Genomic DNA, 15,120 nt, shown 5'->3' on the forward strand with positions numbered 1-15,120 from the left:
CTCTCCATGCTAAAAGAAATCCAATTTTCCTTTCTGTGATGGGGATGGCCAATGCTTGCATGCTCCACTGCTACCTATTCACAATGAAAATACATGGGATAAAATCACATTATCTCAACTTTACCAAATACTCCAGCTATAATTTGTGAAGTGTGTTTAGTAAAGCAATGCATTTGATGAACTGTTCATCATGATTCCTCCCATTATTATGGAAATGGAGTCTCTTGCTTTTCTTTTTCTCTCCATTTGTGATCATTCCTCATAAGGACCTGTACTGTCTCTGCTGTGCTCAGGAGAGGGAGAGGGTTGCTCCAGTTGGCTCACTCAATATCTTACCACAAATCTGTAACAAACCTAATGCAAAACCTCTTTTATTTATGAAATTCTGACACCTGCAGTGTGGTGGCTTTGGCTGAGAAAAGTAAACTGTCAGTGGCAATGGGGATGAGAAAAGCACATTTCACTCAGCAATTTCCTAGTATGGCATGAATGAAGAGAAAGAAGAGCAACCTGTACTTTGACTGCATCAATCATTTCACATTGGCAGGAAGAACTAGGTCTAGTAAGTTCGTTAATACATTGATTAATATTTTAGGTTACTCAAGAGCTTCTATGACCTTTCTAATTATCCTGTAATGAAGTCTAGGACTATTCCCACCATACAGCAGATGATGGGCAGGGAAGGGAGACTGAAGCCGAGAAAAAGTGGTAGTTGTAAGATAACTTTCCCAACCTCAAGCCATCCATATATAGTGGAGTCCTTGGGGTTCTCTGAGCTTGGTTCTTTTCTTGCAAACGTTTCATTACACGGCTAGGTAACAAGTGCTAAAATGGGATGGGGTTTGCTCTCTATTTATGTGCTGTGGCCTGCCTTGCCAGTGCTGGTGGGGGTGGGAGTTTTGTTTTGCTCAGCATTTTAGACCAAGCTAAATCCAAATATGCAAGAGAATTCTTGGAAGCCTGGTATTCAGACAAGGCAGCAATTAACAGACACATAGAGATAAACAGCATCTACATACTATTCAAAAGAGACAAAAGACCAGAAGATCGCCTCCCCGGCAATCATCACCCAAATAAGCAAAGGTTACCACCAGGCACACAATCAAGCAGGAAACATATGCCAATCAAAGAACTATCAGAGGAGCAAAACAAAACCCCCACCCCCACCAGCACTGGCAAGGCAGGCCACAGCACGTAAATAGAGAGCAAACCCCATCCCATTCTAGCACTGAAGATGCTACCTAGCCGGGTAACGAAACATTTGTAAGAAAAGAACCAAGCTCAGAGAACCCCCCTTGGGGTTCCAAGTTCAACCCTGAGCTACACATATTCGCCTCTATTGGCATCCATATATAGCGATCTACAGTTGCCAGAACTGCTGCCCGCTTGGGCTGTGCTGACTTGGAATTCTAGGTATTGTAACCTGACAGAACTAAAGGGGACCAGGTTGAAAAACCTTGTCTCATCTTACCTAATATATTCATCACCTCCATGAGGTTGGAAGAGAGATTTCTTGATTCCAGGCAAGTCTCTTATCTATAATGGAACAGAGATTCTTCAGGAATGGGCTTGCTGAATATGAAGTCTGCAGATACTCCTTTAGGAGGAGATAATTACTCATCCTCTAATATTTGCCAAATGAATGAATAAAATGAATGGATGAACAATTTCTTTAATATAGACACACGTGGGTGTTTCTTTGTTTCTATCTTCTTTACTAATTTGTGTTCTCTGATGCCACCTTGTGGTAAATGATTTTTTTTTTTTTTAAATCTTGATCTAATTGAATGGCTTCTTCAAGAAACTGAAATTCAGTGACAGAGAAAATAAGTCCAGTGCTAGGATCATCAGCTTCATTAGGAGTCCCAGCACCTCAATAAGATTCATCAGCACCAGGAGACTTGTTATGGGAAGCTGTGGATTTACATTTACCACAATGCCCTAAACACTCAGTTGTGCATGATCTTGAGGCATGATGGAAAACTTTCAACAGTGGCTTTTCAGTTTCTCACTTCCCACAAGTAACCTCCCCAACTCTGTAAATCAATGTATGAAATGATGTAATCTACACATGTCACAAATTAATATTTAGATGGAAACTTAAGTGATTTGCAGTCTTCATACTTCTTGGAAGTTCCAGAGCAACTGGCTAAAAATAGAAGCACAATATATATATTTCATCTCAAAATAAGCATTTGAAAGTTATGGAATAAAAGAGACATTAAAATCCCTCCATCTCTACACTTACACTGGTGTGAAGCCTATTCACCTGGCATCATTTTGCGGATCCTCAACCCTGGACTAAAACAGGACTTTCTGTAAAGAGTTCAGAAAATTAATCAGAATTCATTCCCCAAACTGCATTTAGGCAGAATTTACCAGATTTATTTAAGTGAAGATTGAATTCAAATAAATACTGATTGCCCCTTCTCTTCTCTTGTCCTTTTTCAAAACATTCAGAAACAGGCTGTGTCTTTCCTTTCACATATAAAGGAAAATCACATGAAAGCTGTACCACCGTGGCTAACAATGAAGGAAAAGCTTGGTGTGCCACCACTCCGGACTACAAAAGTGGTCTGAAGTGGAGATTATGCAATGGTGAGCCAAAGGGCAGCGGTTATGGTGGAAACTTATTTTTATGTTTCTCTTGTCATATCCAACTGTTACTTCCATATACAGTAATAAAGTGGTAAAAGCACACTTTTATATTCAGGTAGTCCCCAGTTTACGAACTAGTTCCGTTTCCAAGATCTATCCTTAAGCTGAATTTATATGTAGGCCAGAACAGTATTATTGTATAATGCTATATCAATAGTATTGTGTAATGAACTCAAACCATTGTGTATTTAACTCAAATTTTGCTACAATAGGCTCCGTTCTTAATTATGGGTCATCCTTAAACCAGGCGTTCTTAACCTGGGGACTACCTTTTGCTTTTATTTTTAATAAAAATGTATATTTTTCTGAACAGACTACATATTACCCAATTACCCATTCCACCAGTATTTCATATCTTAAAAAATTTTCTTCCATTTTTCCATCTTTAATACATATTCCCCTCAGGATACAAATTCAGCAACTTGTTCTAGTGTTTTGCCATTTTTGTGTAATTTACAATTATTAAGTACATTTTCTCTGCCAAACATATTAAAATTAGCTGACATTAATTTTCACACTGATACTCCTTCCTGCATCATACAATTTATCTAATAATCACTGAAATTCATTTGAATGCTCATCTGGTAACATGACATTGTCTGCGTACATGGACATTCTTGTCCACAGCACCTCTAAAATCACCACAGACATTCCTTATGTATTTATCCATAAATACATTAGATAATCAGGGGATATCATTATCATCACATCATTGCTTTACTCCCTTATCAGGGTTGAACCATTTGTAAGTAATTCATTTATTTTCATGCAGAGTTTACTTCTATCGTACAGTGCTTGTATTGCATTCAGCAAACAATCTTCAACTCCATTTTGGTGCAAAACATTCTATTATTCAAGCTTATTCACTTTATCATATGCATTTTTTATTTTAATCAAAATCACTTTATTTTTTTCTCCGTTTTATCTGTTCTTTCCTGCTTTGACTACAGTCTTTGCAACTGTCATTTTCTCTATATACAGTTTATAACATGTATTTTTCTCATTTTATACCAATCAGTTGTCTATATGCATTTTTTCTCATCCACAGCCTCTTTCATTATTCTACCTCCACATACTTTTGTGGGATACTGCAACATAAAACTGTTATAAGCAACTTCTATATGCTCTTTTTTACATCTATTCATTCTGCTGGGGCATTAATCTCTGTTCTAATATTACTACATATAGGTCTCATACTTATTTTTCTTGCATATTTCTCCACTTCCCTTCTACTTTCATTAACTTCCACTATCTCCTTCTCCTCCCCCTCCTCTTCCTCCTTCCATCTTAACTTTTTCCCAAGATCCCCTTTGGACACTATCAAATAATTGTCTGTTCAGAATGTCTTGCTACCCTTCCATCATTGCATTCATTTAGAATGTTGGACAATCTTCCCCCAAACTCATTCCTGGTTCTTCCATTAACACCATTCACTATAACATAAACATAAGTATCACCAATTTATGTATTCCTATTTTCATGTACACTCACAAAATAAGTGACACTAATTCATACATTTTAGCGCTTTCAATCACAATTAAATCTATATCTTTACTTTCCTGCATGTATTCTTCATCTCCTTTCCACACGATCAGACCATTTTCATCCAGATTTATTACATTCTTCCCTTTTCCTTTAATTTCACATGCAATATATATATATATATTTAAAAATACAGAATTTGTATTGCTCGCATGCATTAAATGTAAGACATTTCTCCTTAACTTCCTTAAATTCATTTTTTGGAGTTGAAGTGAACGTTCTGTTTTTAAATATGATCTTATAGTGAATCTTTTGTGATTTGCATTGACTGCCAGTACAGGTGGGTAGAAGTAAGAAGTCTGAAGGAAAACTGAATTATACTGACTTTTATTTTCGAGTTTGTACATTCTACATTTTGGGGGTAGTTTTAAACGGTAAGCTATTTGAATGTTCATTTTGCACAGGAAGATGGTATATTGATCAAGAAAATTAAAAAAAAGTCTTCCATCTTTTATTCTTCTTCCCATTTAGAAACAGACTGTGTCTTTCCCTTTATTTTTCGTGGCCAGTCATATGACAACTGCACCAGTGATGGGCGTGCTGATAACAAACAGTGGTGTTCCCTCACCAACAATGCTGATGTCAATCATAGTTGGCTTCTATGCTGACTTGGACTGAAGAATTTCAGGTGGGGATGGACACGTTTGGAAGCAAAGTTCCCTTAGGTGGACAGTTTCTAATATTACCCATTCATTGCTCTTCTGTTGTCAACTGACCTTCTACCTGCTGGAGATGTTGCACTTTTTATCTGTGAACATCCTGCTATGCTAGTGGGTTTGATATAGCTCTGTAGTGGGAAATAAAGGCACCATTCATCTGGATAGCACTTATGGTTTTGAAATCAGCTTTCTCATGCAATTTTTTTTGTTCTTGTTTTTAAGATTAGAGTAGATTGCAGAAACAATGCTCCCGAGGCTGCACGTAGTTCCCGTGGAAAACATGGAGCACTTCCTGAGCCTACAGCCCTCTTGTCATCAAATTTTAGCACTGTTCCTAATGCAGTACAAAGTTGGCATTTTCTGGGTTAAGATGACTTAATTTCTGCTGTCATGGGCAGCAGGAACCCAGCAATATTCTTTTCCTTCAATGGAAAGAAAAGGGAAGTACAGATGTCAAAAGAAGAAAGAAATTTGGAGGAGAACAGAGTCCTCATTCCTCTTTGATTCCTATCTCCAGCAAGATATGTAGACTAGCTGTAAGATCTCCAACGAGACATGTAGGCTACCTTTACTCTCTCTCTGTATGGCATAATGCTCCTCTGGCCCAGGATGCTGCGTAGACCCATCATGACTAGTAGCCATTGCTAACTTTATGCTCCATGAATGTTCAAATACCCTTTTTAACTCAGAATCTTGACGAAAAATCATTTGTCATAATGAATTTTTAACATTTGTACCATCCAGCTGCTTCCTTGTCATAAATTTGCACAGATAGAGAACGAGCTGTCTGGCATTTATGAAATTAGTCTGGGTATTAAGTAGTATTATGATCAGTCTGGAAGGCCACAGGAGAAAGGAGCTGAGCTCTATGAGACACAGGAGAGAACAATCATTTTACCTGAACCACACAATAGCAATTAGGTAGCAGACTTAAGCAGATATGTGAATCCTGAGAAAGTAGGGAGAGTAACAGTCCACAAGCAGTTTTCCCAACATGCATGTAAGGCCAGATATGGTCTTATCTCACCAAGAAACTGGATCATTTACAAATAAGGGCCCATTTAAAAGAAGATTGCTTCATATTAAGATAAAAGGTTATGTGAAAATACATCCTTGCTAAGGACATCACATAGATTTCCAAAAGTCAGAAAATTTCAAAGAAAACGCAATTATATCATTGTCACAATTGTACGCTTTTAGGGTGACAACTTTTTTTTTAATGGATTGCTTTGGTTAAAGAGTACAGAAAGATTTCTTGGCATGCCTTTTGAACCTGTTTGAACATGCAACAAGAGCATTTCCCTTGACATGCTAGAGTAGCAGAAAAACTTCGAGTCTATTTTATGCTTCCTCTGCCCTCAGCCTTCATTGGCTGATTGGCTAATTCTCATGTCTGAACAACCTTGACTCCTTCCATCCTTCCTCCAGCCCACCTGTGAGGACTGACCAGGCTGGAAGTGTTCCATTCCACTATGCTTGTGACACACTGATTGTGGCTTTTGGTCTTTATCTTCTCCCTTCCTTTTATAGACCTTCCTTCTGAAAAGTAGGTAAAGAGAGACTTAATTAAGACATTAATCAAATTTAATGCAGCAAAGGAACTATATGAAAAACTCCATGAGTGTATGCAATTGCTTTAGTCATATTGTTAGTCCATGAGTAGTCTGACCATAATAATCCAAAGTTATGAGCAGAAACCCCCCAGTCAAAAAGTATCCTGGCTGAGTTGAACTGTTTTGGATTCTTTCGTTGAAAATGCTAAGAATTACATCTGACAACTTCCAGGTGGAACCATACCTTATGCTCCTGAGGCTTGGTAATACAACCCTACACTGCATTTCACATGAAAAGGCTGTATTTTGTCTTATATATAAAATGTCAAAGAATCGTATCTTATCCCTCCTGGTCTCTCCTGAATTAGCCAATCAGCTGTCTTCCAGAGTGAACTTTGTATAGATTTGACACATTACATAGACACACAGACTGATTGTACATCCCTTTGTATTTTTTGGTTCTCTTTCTAGCTCATGACCTCACAGGTAGACCAGTCAATCATCAGGCCTTGCTGAAACTGCTCAACAGCCAGATGGCATCAAATGAATAAACTAAAGAAATAGACCAAGGACAGCTGACTTTTCCTTATTTTGATGAATTCTAGATCTGGGAATAAAAGAATTCTCTAACTCTCTGTAGCAATTATTATTATTTTTTGTTTGTAACTCCCACATGGTGGTAGCAGGGAAACTTATGAATTCCCTGATTAATGTGCATCAGCCCTTCCAGATAGACCAGATCAGAAAACAGACACCACAAGGACTACTTGGGAACTCTGTTGTTATAGGGTACAATAGCAGAATCTTGAAAGCCTGACAGTTTCCTGCTGTCTCTTCTTATACTAAAGAGAATCAAGGTGGGTTATATCGAGTTTCTTTCTCATTTCCTCTTCCTTCTCAGGGCTAAGTCGATGTTTACCTAACTAATCTTGCATTCCTTTTTCAAAGTTAGCTCCTTCTTTCTCTATAGCGTGTAGTGATATTAATCACAACCCCCAGCTATGAAAAGAAATCGCTGAAGGTCAGTTGCACAAAAGGATGCACAACTTGCAGCCACAGGACTGTGTAAGCATTTCCAAAATGTTGACTGTGGGTCCCCAAAGGACCTCCCCAAGTTGTAGTTTTTACATTTACAAATATAAATAAGATAGGGAGAATTCATATTAATGGTATATAGTGAGATTAAATCCAGTCATAATTATACTTTGTCCCGGCCCTGCCCACTTTTTGGAAAACAACTCTTTGCATGCCACTCAAAACCAAGCAGGGTCCTTGGCATGAAAAAAAGCATACACATTTGCCATATGCGCAACTTTGTAGCTAAACCCTGACATGGCTGCCTAAACCATAAAAGCTCACCGAGTACCTTTGGGCTAGTCACTCTCTCTTGTCCAACCTGGAGAAAAATGAGAGGAGGGAATGCTACATATGCCATTTTAATTCTAGAAAGAAAGGCAGGATATACATATGAAATGAGATGGAATGGAATGGAATGGAATGGACTGAACTGGTTGATTTGGACTGCAAAAGGACTGCAAATTGGACTGCAAAAGCCTCATGGGAATTCTGACTTATGTTAAAGGGCCAGAAACAAACCCACAAAAACCCATCACTGAATCCTGCAAATACCCCTATTAGAGAGAAGGGGTTTCTAGTTCAGGTTTTGCTTTAGTGCTTTTATGTCGATGGGGAATTTTAAAGAGAGGGAACCTTGGAAACAGTATCTGCTACCTGCAGTCTGAAGGGAAAATGTCTACTGTTTGGGCCAAGTGATCCTGAGGGAGGAAACTGTGGGTATTTTTAGCATCCTTTCACACTTTCAAAAAACAAGTACTTTAGAATAAAAGAGAAAAGTAATCATATTTGAGGGATTATCCCATGCTCCAACAGCAAACTCATTCTCTGAATGCTGATTCTTCAGTAGCTGAAATGGCATAACTAAGACCAGCAGTCTTATGAGTAAAACACTCAGGTTTCCAAAGTAACAAGCAAATAACAGTGAAAAACAACCCATAGACCACAAACAAATGCAAACAAAATAAAAAGTCCACTGTAAGGGGGAGGGCAATCATGCATGCTGGACGGCCCTAGAATATTGGTGCTGTGTGATGAAAAAGAGTAGACTAGGTTCCCCAATTCTTCCACTGGACGTCTGCCTGCAGTACTTTATCTTCCTTGGGAAAACAGTGCTCTAAGTATCCAGGTATCTACGTAACCTTTGATGTAATTAGAAATAGACAATCCAAATATGAATGGAATGCAAGAAGCATTTGTATAAAACAGTAGCTCCACCAAAGGGTAATTTAGACTGTCCTTGCTTCCCTGCTTAAGCTTGTGTCAGTTTTTTTAAAAACGATCCTTCCCAGTTCTTGCAAAACTGCCAATTCCTGTATTTTCTGCTTTATATATCTACCATCTCTTCTCAGCTAGACAGGGTCACATTCTTTAAACCTGAATGGATTTCTCATTCAAAAACACTAACACATCATAACCATTAGCCCCTAATGAGGAAGCATCGCGTAACTATTATTAACCAGGGATGGTCGTGTTGACTGAGTTGCAGATGACAGTACAGATTTCAAAACTTGTGTACTTGTGGGAGGAAGGTGTGGTCAAGCGGGATTTAAAAAAGATCCATTCTCAAACCTTCTCAGTTATCTCACGGAGGAGATGGGCCCTGTCAGTGCATTGATTCTGTACAGCTGGGCTCTTCTATCTTGGCTTGCAGTTTGTCAAGGTAAGAAACAATCCACAGTTGTTGGACAGTTCTCGTTCTTTTATACTATCTATCTATCTATCTATCTATCTATCTATCTATCTATCTATCTATCTATCTATCTATCATCTATCTATCTCTGCTTCCAAGAGATTTCTTAACAGATGGGACAATATTTTTTAAGGCCACTGTCTGAGGATTGGAGATGGAGGGTGGGGAGCATGGTGGCAGTGCTTGATCTTTCAATTATAGACAGGCTGAAATGATGTTATTGTTTATTTACATTTGCATGCCAGCCATTTATGCGTGTATGCCACTCATTTCTGAAGCTCTGGGTGGCTAACAATTAAAATAAATCCCAAGGCCCTCTCTCCCTAAAAAATAATTAATAACTCCCATATAATAAATTGTCAGCTCTTTGAGACAGGCCAGGTCAAGAAACAGGCATGGTAGGAATTCCAGAAATGCTCTTTATTGTAATAAGGTAAAATAACAGAATCTGGAAAGCCTGCCCAGGTTTTTCTCCATCCTATCTTATACTGAACAAAATCAAGGTAGGGTTTGTGAGTTTCTTTCTCATGTTTTCCTCTTTCTCAGGACAGTGTAGTATCTTCTGTAATCCCCCCTTAAGAGCCCCTCCTTCCCTCCCTCCCTTCTCTCATACCTTCTCCAATTCCTTTATACAAATAAAGTATCAAACTTATTCCTTTACACAAATAAAGTATCAAATCCCCCCAATTCCTTTACACATTATCAAACATCATACAATTATTGGTATCAAACATCATACAAAAAGGAAAAAAAATCTACAAAAACATGTGTTTGCCATAATCAAATTGTCCCTCACCACCTGCTCTCCTCCTGTGCTGGATGGAACAGCCCAGTCTTGTGCTCTCCTGAAACTCAGTATGGTTTGCTGAGTTGGATTTGTCCCCCAGTTTGGCTGCTGAAACATTAGAAATATACAATATTCAACTTCAACAAAGATAGCTTGGAGGGAAAAAACGGCAGCTCTGCTCATATGATCCTTTGTGAAGATGACCTTCAGTACTGGTCACAGTGTAATTAATGATCCAATAATTTTACAGCAATTACGTAAGAGTAGATAGTGTACCTCATGTTCTTAGAGCATGGTTTACTGCTTTCTCTCCAGTTCCTTCTCCCTGTGTATTCCCATTTGTTTACAAGCAGAAGTCCTACACCTCATGCACAAAAGATGGTGCTGCTGATTTGCAACTATGGTATGCCACAACCTCTAACTACGACAAGGACCGCAAATGGAAACCATGTGCTCTCTATGGTGAGATCTGCAGGAAAATAAATTATTCTTATTCTTATGGTTGGTTGCACAATCAGCCAGAGATTTAGACTGGATTTGGCATTTTTGTCCACCTATCAAGTCCTTCCCAAGGACCTGGGATAGGCAGATGTTGTTGTTTGATGGTGTTAAAAGTATCATCGCAGGATGTAAGCTTTTCCAAGTAAAGCTGCCTTTTGCAATTGACTGATGGTGATTTTCTCAATGCTGATGGTGTTCAAGTGGTACTCCAGATGTTTTGGATTATTATTACTATTGAAAAAGGAACCACACACATATAGGAAACTTACAGTGTAACAGAAACAACCAACAGGGGCTCACCACCCACCCTGCCCTGAAGACTGGGAGAATAGCCAGGTCTTCAAAGATTCTCAGAATGTCATCAGGGTGGGAGACATATGGATCTCTGGGGAGATGGTGTTCTAGGGGATAAGCCCTACAACAGAGAAGGTTCAAGGGGAATATATTGACCTAACATTTGTAGGTAATTATTACTGTAATTTATTACTGTATTATTTATGGTAATTTATTGCTGTTAAAAATAATTACCAGGAAGCATGCCTTCTCTGTCATGGTACCTATCTTGTGGAACAGCCTCCCCTACGATATGGAGAGTCTTGACCTCCTGGCCTTCCAGAAGGCTGTGAAGACCTGGCTTTTCTCCCAGGCGTTGGGACTAGGATGTTGATAGAGCTCTTGCGTGGATATGATTTGTTTGATACTGTATCCTGTTTCTTTTTAATGGATCTGTGTAGTTGGTTTGTTTTTACTTTTGTTCACTGCCCATTGGTTGGGTGGCCCATGGGTGGCTATATAAATTTGCTAAACAAGCAAACAAAGCATGTTTCTACTAACATGGATCAGAATGTGACTTCCAATGCTCTCTGCCTGTATAGAGTATGGAGGCAATTCTGGTGAGCATGTCTGTGTCTTCCCCTTCACCTATAAGAGTCGAACGTTCTATACCTGCACCAATGAAGATGCTCTCTTTGGGAGGTTCTGGTGTGCCACAACAGGAAGCTATGATAAGGACATGAAGTGGAGCTACTGTGCTGACATCAGTAGGTTAATCCTTGGATTTAAGAAATGTGGTTATGTTGATATGGCAATTCCTTGGAACACTAGTACTGAAACAGAGGGAGAAGTTACAGTATGGATTAAAGTATGGAATGGACAATTGTGCAAATGTACGAAATGTATAGTGGAAGTCTTGTAGGCAGGAGGACATGGAGAGGGCAGAGTTTACTGATGGAATGCCTACTTTACCTATCCCAGATCCAAGAGTCTATTCTTGAATCTATATTAACACATTATATTATGGGCATTGTTTATTTTCATTTAGGCTATTAATAGGCTTGGAGGAGAGGATTATAGATAAAATGGCAAGGGGACTATATTAAAACACTCAGCTGCCACCACCTCTCTCCAAGTACCACAGTTTTAAACTTCCCCTGATGCAGACTACATTCAGCTACTTGTAAAAAGATGTGTGGAGACCTCAGCATGCATCTCGCATATTGGATCAGGGATGCATCTGCCAGGAGAAATGGCTATTTTTTCCCCCCTTTTGTCTCTCTCTTCTCTCTATGCAGGATTAGCTGCAAATGCTCAGGGTCCCTGTATCTTTCCTTTAATCTACAATGGTGAAACATACTCATCATGTACAACAGATGGGGAAGCTAGAGGGAGGCTCTGGTGCTCTCTCACCAGCAACTATGATGTAGAGCCCAAGAGGCATATTGTGATCCTTCAGGTACGAAATAAAAACAGAGGACCAGGAAACATCCTTTTTCTAGGATGTGCTTAGAAATAGTAACATATGAGAAGAAAGTGCTGGACTATGGGATATAATTTTTTTAGCATGATGCACTAGAAAGGTTTTTCTTTGGGGTCTATTCAGAATTACAGATTTACAGAAGAACTCCATATACATGCCTCAAGCCTACTAGAATTTGTCCTCCCCCAATCCCAAGCATGATCAAATAAATAATTAAATAAAAACAAAACAGAACAACTAGGCTGTAATATTCAGTATCCGTATTTCCAGCATAATTTTCCATGCTATTCTTCCCAGACAAAATGAAATCTGTTTTTTTCCCCCCATAATACATATCCATATGGTGTGGAGGAATGGCAATCGGCTTGCTTTGATCTAAGAATCTCCTTGTGGTATGCTACATTTGTGAGGACGTATGGGAAGAATGTACATAATGCACTGGGAGGTCTGTAGACATTATAGGAGGAGAACCATGTTAGTCTATGGTGGCAAAAAATCAGGAGTCTGGTGGCACCTTTTCTGACTACAACATTTTATTAAAAGGCGTAAACCTTTGTGAGCTACCACTTACTTCATCAGATGCAAAGAATGGCTAGAGCGATGTAGGATTTAAATAGAGGCCCGTAGAGTGTGATCATCTGTCTTTAAATATGGCTCAATAATTCAAAAGGCTTTTTAACTATATGAATTAATTTCTAAGCTACTTACCATATAGCTAATATGGACTCTTCCAACCTAGGGCTTTCTAGTTCTGTTGGGGTTACAACTTTCAGAATTTTGCAGATATACTTAAAAGGCAGCAGATTGTGGAAGGCAAACTAATAGTTTTCTCAGACTGGCCCAAAATACAATTTGTAGATAAAATTTGAGTCAAATAAGAATTCAGAATAAAATAATTCATTAATGAGATTAATTACATGTAATAGAAATATCAGAAGAAATCCAAAAATACATCAAGGAGGTACAAATACTTAGCACAGCAGCAGAAGTATAATAGGATTACATGGTCTTTCGGTCATTCCCTGTAATATAACTTTTCTTAGATAATTATAATAAATATGCGTTATATAATTCATCCTCTGTATTTGCAAAGTTGCAAATGAGGTGCCATTATTCATACACTGACTAGCTGAGATAGAAACGAGTTAGCCCGAGAGGCCTATTGTTCTTCTCAGGTGGCTGCTTTAGATTAAAGATGTGCAAAATGTTTCAAGATGTAAATATATGAACCTTGGAACAGGCCATTCCAAATCTGTTAGGAGTAGTCCAATCTCATTCAGCAGATGCTGAAAGTAGCCTGGCTTCCTAAGAGGGCATTTGTACAGAAGTGGTCTGACCTCAGTAATATGGGTTAATAGAAATAATGGAAGCTATGTAGTAAATTTAGAGCAAGAGTTTGATGTATATTTTTACTTCTACCTGTGGTGGGGTGGCTTAGAAGTCAATCCTTTTTTGTTTTGTTTTTTCTGCACGTTTGCTTTTTACTATTTTTTCTTTTTTCAATTTTTTTCTTTCTTATTTTTTATTCTTCGTATTAGTTTTGGTTCATTTTTATTGTTCTTTTAAGAATTAATAAAGCTATTATTTAAAAAAAGAAGTGATCTGACCTCAAAACAGGCAGTTCCAATCTTGGGGTTGGATCACTTCCAGTATACTTGGTGTGAGTGTTCTGAGGCCTCGTATACTTTCATTTTTTAAGGCCGCTATGAGTGGTCCACAGCCAAGTTATTGGCCACAAAAGTAAGGGGAGATGGCAGTTTCTACTTTTTGCTCTTTTCGAATTCCCTTACAGGACTGTTGGTCCCAACGGACACAACAAGAGCAAGTGAAGAGGCGGGTTTAACTTTTATATAGATCTGCACACAGCCCTCGATACTCACATATTAACTTTCAGTGGAATGTATGTTGTTATTCAAAAGATAGCTGATATATTGGTTTATTTGTTTGCTTGTTTGTTGATTGGTTTGTAGGGGTAGGATCCTCACTTAGTCAACTAGCCATAAAATCTCTTGCAGAAATCTTTCTTCTTCCTCCCAGGTTGATAGGAAGTGCACACACTTGTGCCACCCTAAACAAAATTCCTCCTACAAATGACCAGCACCAGATTTCCCACCTTGAAGAGCACATGCTTTCCATTTACTGTCCTTGTCATAGTCAGCAGTTGTGGCACACCACCGGTGGCCATCAGAGGCACCATCTTCTGTACAAGCAGAGTAGGATTTCCCATTGTAAATGAAGGGAAACATGCAGGGCAGAGATTCTAAAGTAGACCCAATACAGAGGACGAATTATATAATGTATATTTATTATAATTATCTAAGAAAATTTATATTACAGGGAATGACTGAAAGACCATGTAATCCTATTATGCTTCAGCTGCTGTGCTAAGTATTTGTACCTCCTTGATATATTTTTGGATTTTCTTCTGATATTTCTACTATATGTAATTAATCTCATTAATGAATTATTTTATTTTGAATTATTATTTATTTGACTCAAATTTTATATACACATTGTAGATAATTTTTCTGGGTATAATATTTGTTGTATCTGATGAAGTGGACTGTTGTCCAGAAAACTTTGTCATTACAGATTTATTATGTTTGAATAAATTTCCTATAAAAAATTCCCTTCTCACCCCTATGAGTGGTATGTGTCTTCCTCAATCTCGGGTCCTCTACCAGAGGCCTGGGAGTTTGAGGGTTCTGCACAGTGTCTTAGTGTTCATAGCACTGTACTTTTCTGGACAGAGAACTCTGATGTTCCTGGCATCTGTTGGAGCCACTCTCCCAGCTTTGGAGTCACAGCCCTGAGGGCTTCTACCACCACTGGGACCACTTTGGTCTTTACTTTCCACATCCTCTCTAGTTCCTCCTTCAGGCCCTGGTACTTCTCCA

General features: G+C 38.5%; 1 protein-coding gene across 1 annotated transcript in view; it reads left to right on the forward strand.

Moving 5' to 3' along the window:
* LOC103048240 (uncharacterized) overlaps nt 1-14,066 on the forward strand; it is a 36,708-nt gene extending 22,642 nt beyond the window's left edge. The window contains exons 14-18 of the mRNA XM_088143292.1: nt 2,461-2,598; nt 10,282-10,428; nt 11,343-11,507; nt 12,039-12,199; nt 14,016-14,066. Coding sequence (XP_087999418.1) covers nt 2,461-2,598; nt 10,282-10,428; nt 11,343-11,507; nt 12,039-12,199; nt 14,016-14,066 — 662 coding nt within the window. The remainder of the gene's footprint in view (nt 1-2,460; nt 2,599-10,281; nt 10,429-11,342; nt 11,508-12,038; nt 12,200-14,015) is intronic.
* The last annotated feature ends 1,054 nt before the right edge of the window (nt 14,067-15,120 follow it).

This window comes from Python bivittatus, unplaced genomic scaffold (assembly GCF_059951505.1).
Source record: "Python bivittatus isolate LINGU-HERP-01145 unplaced genomic scaffold, Pbiv_v1 ctg000410_np1212, whole genome shotgun sequence".
Taxonomy (NCBI): domain Eukaryota; kingdom Metazoa; phylum Chordata; class Lepidosauria; order Squamata; family Pythonidae; genus Python; species Python bivittatus.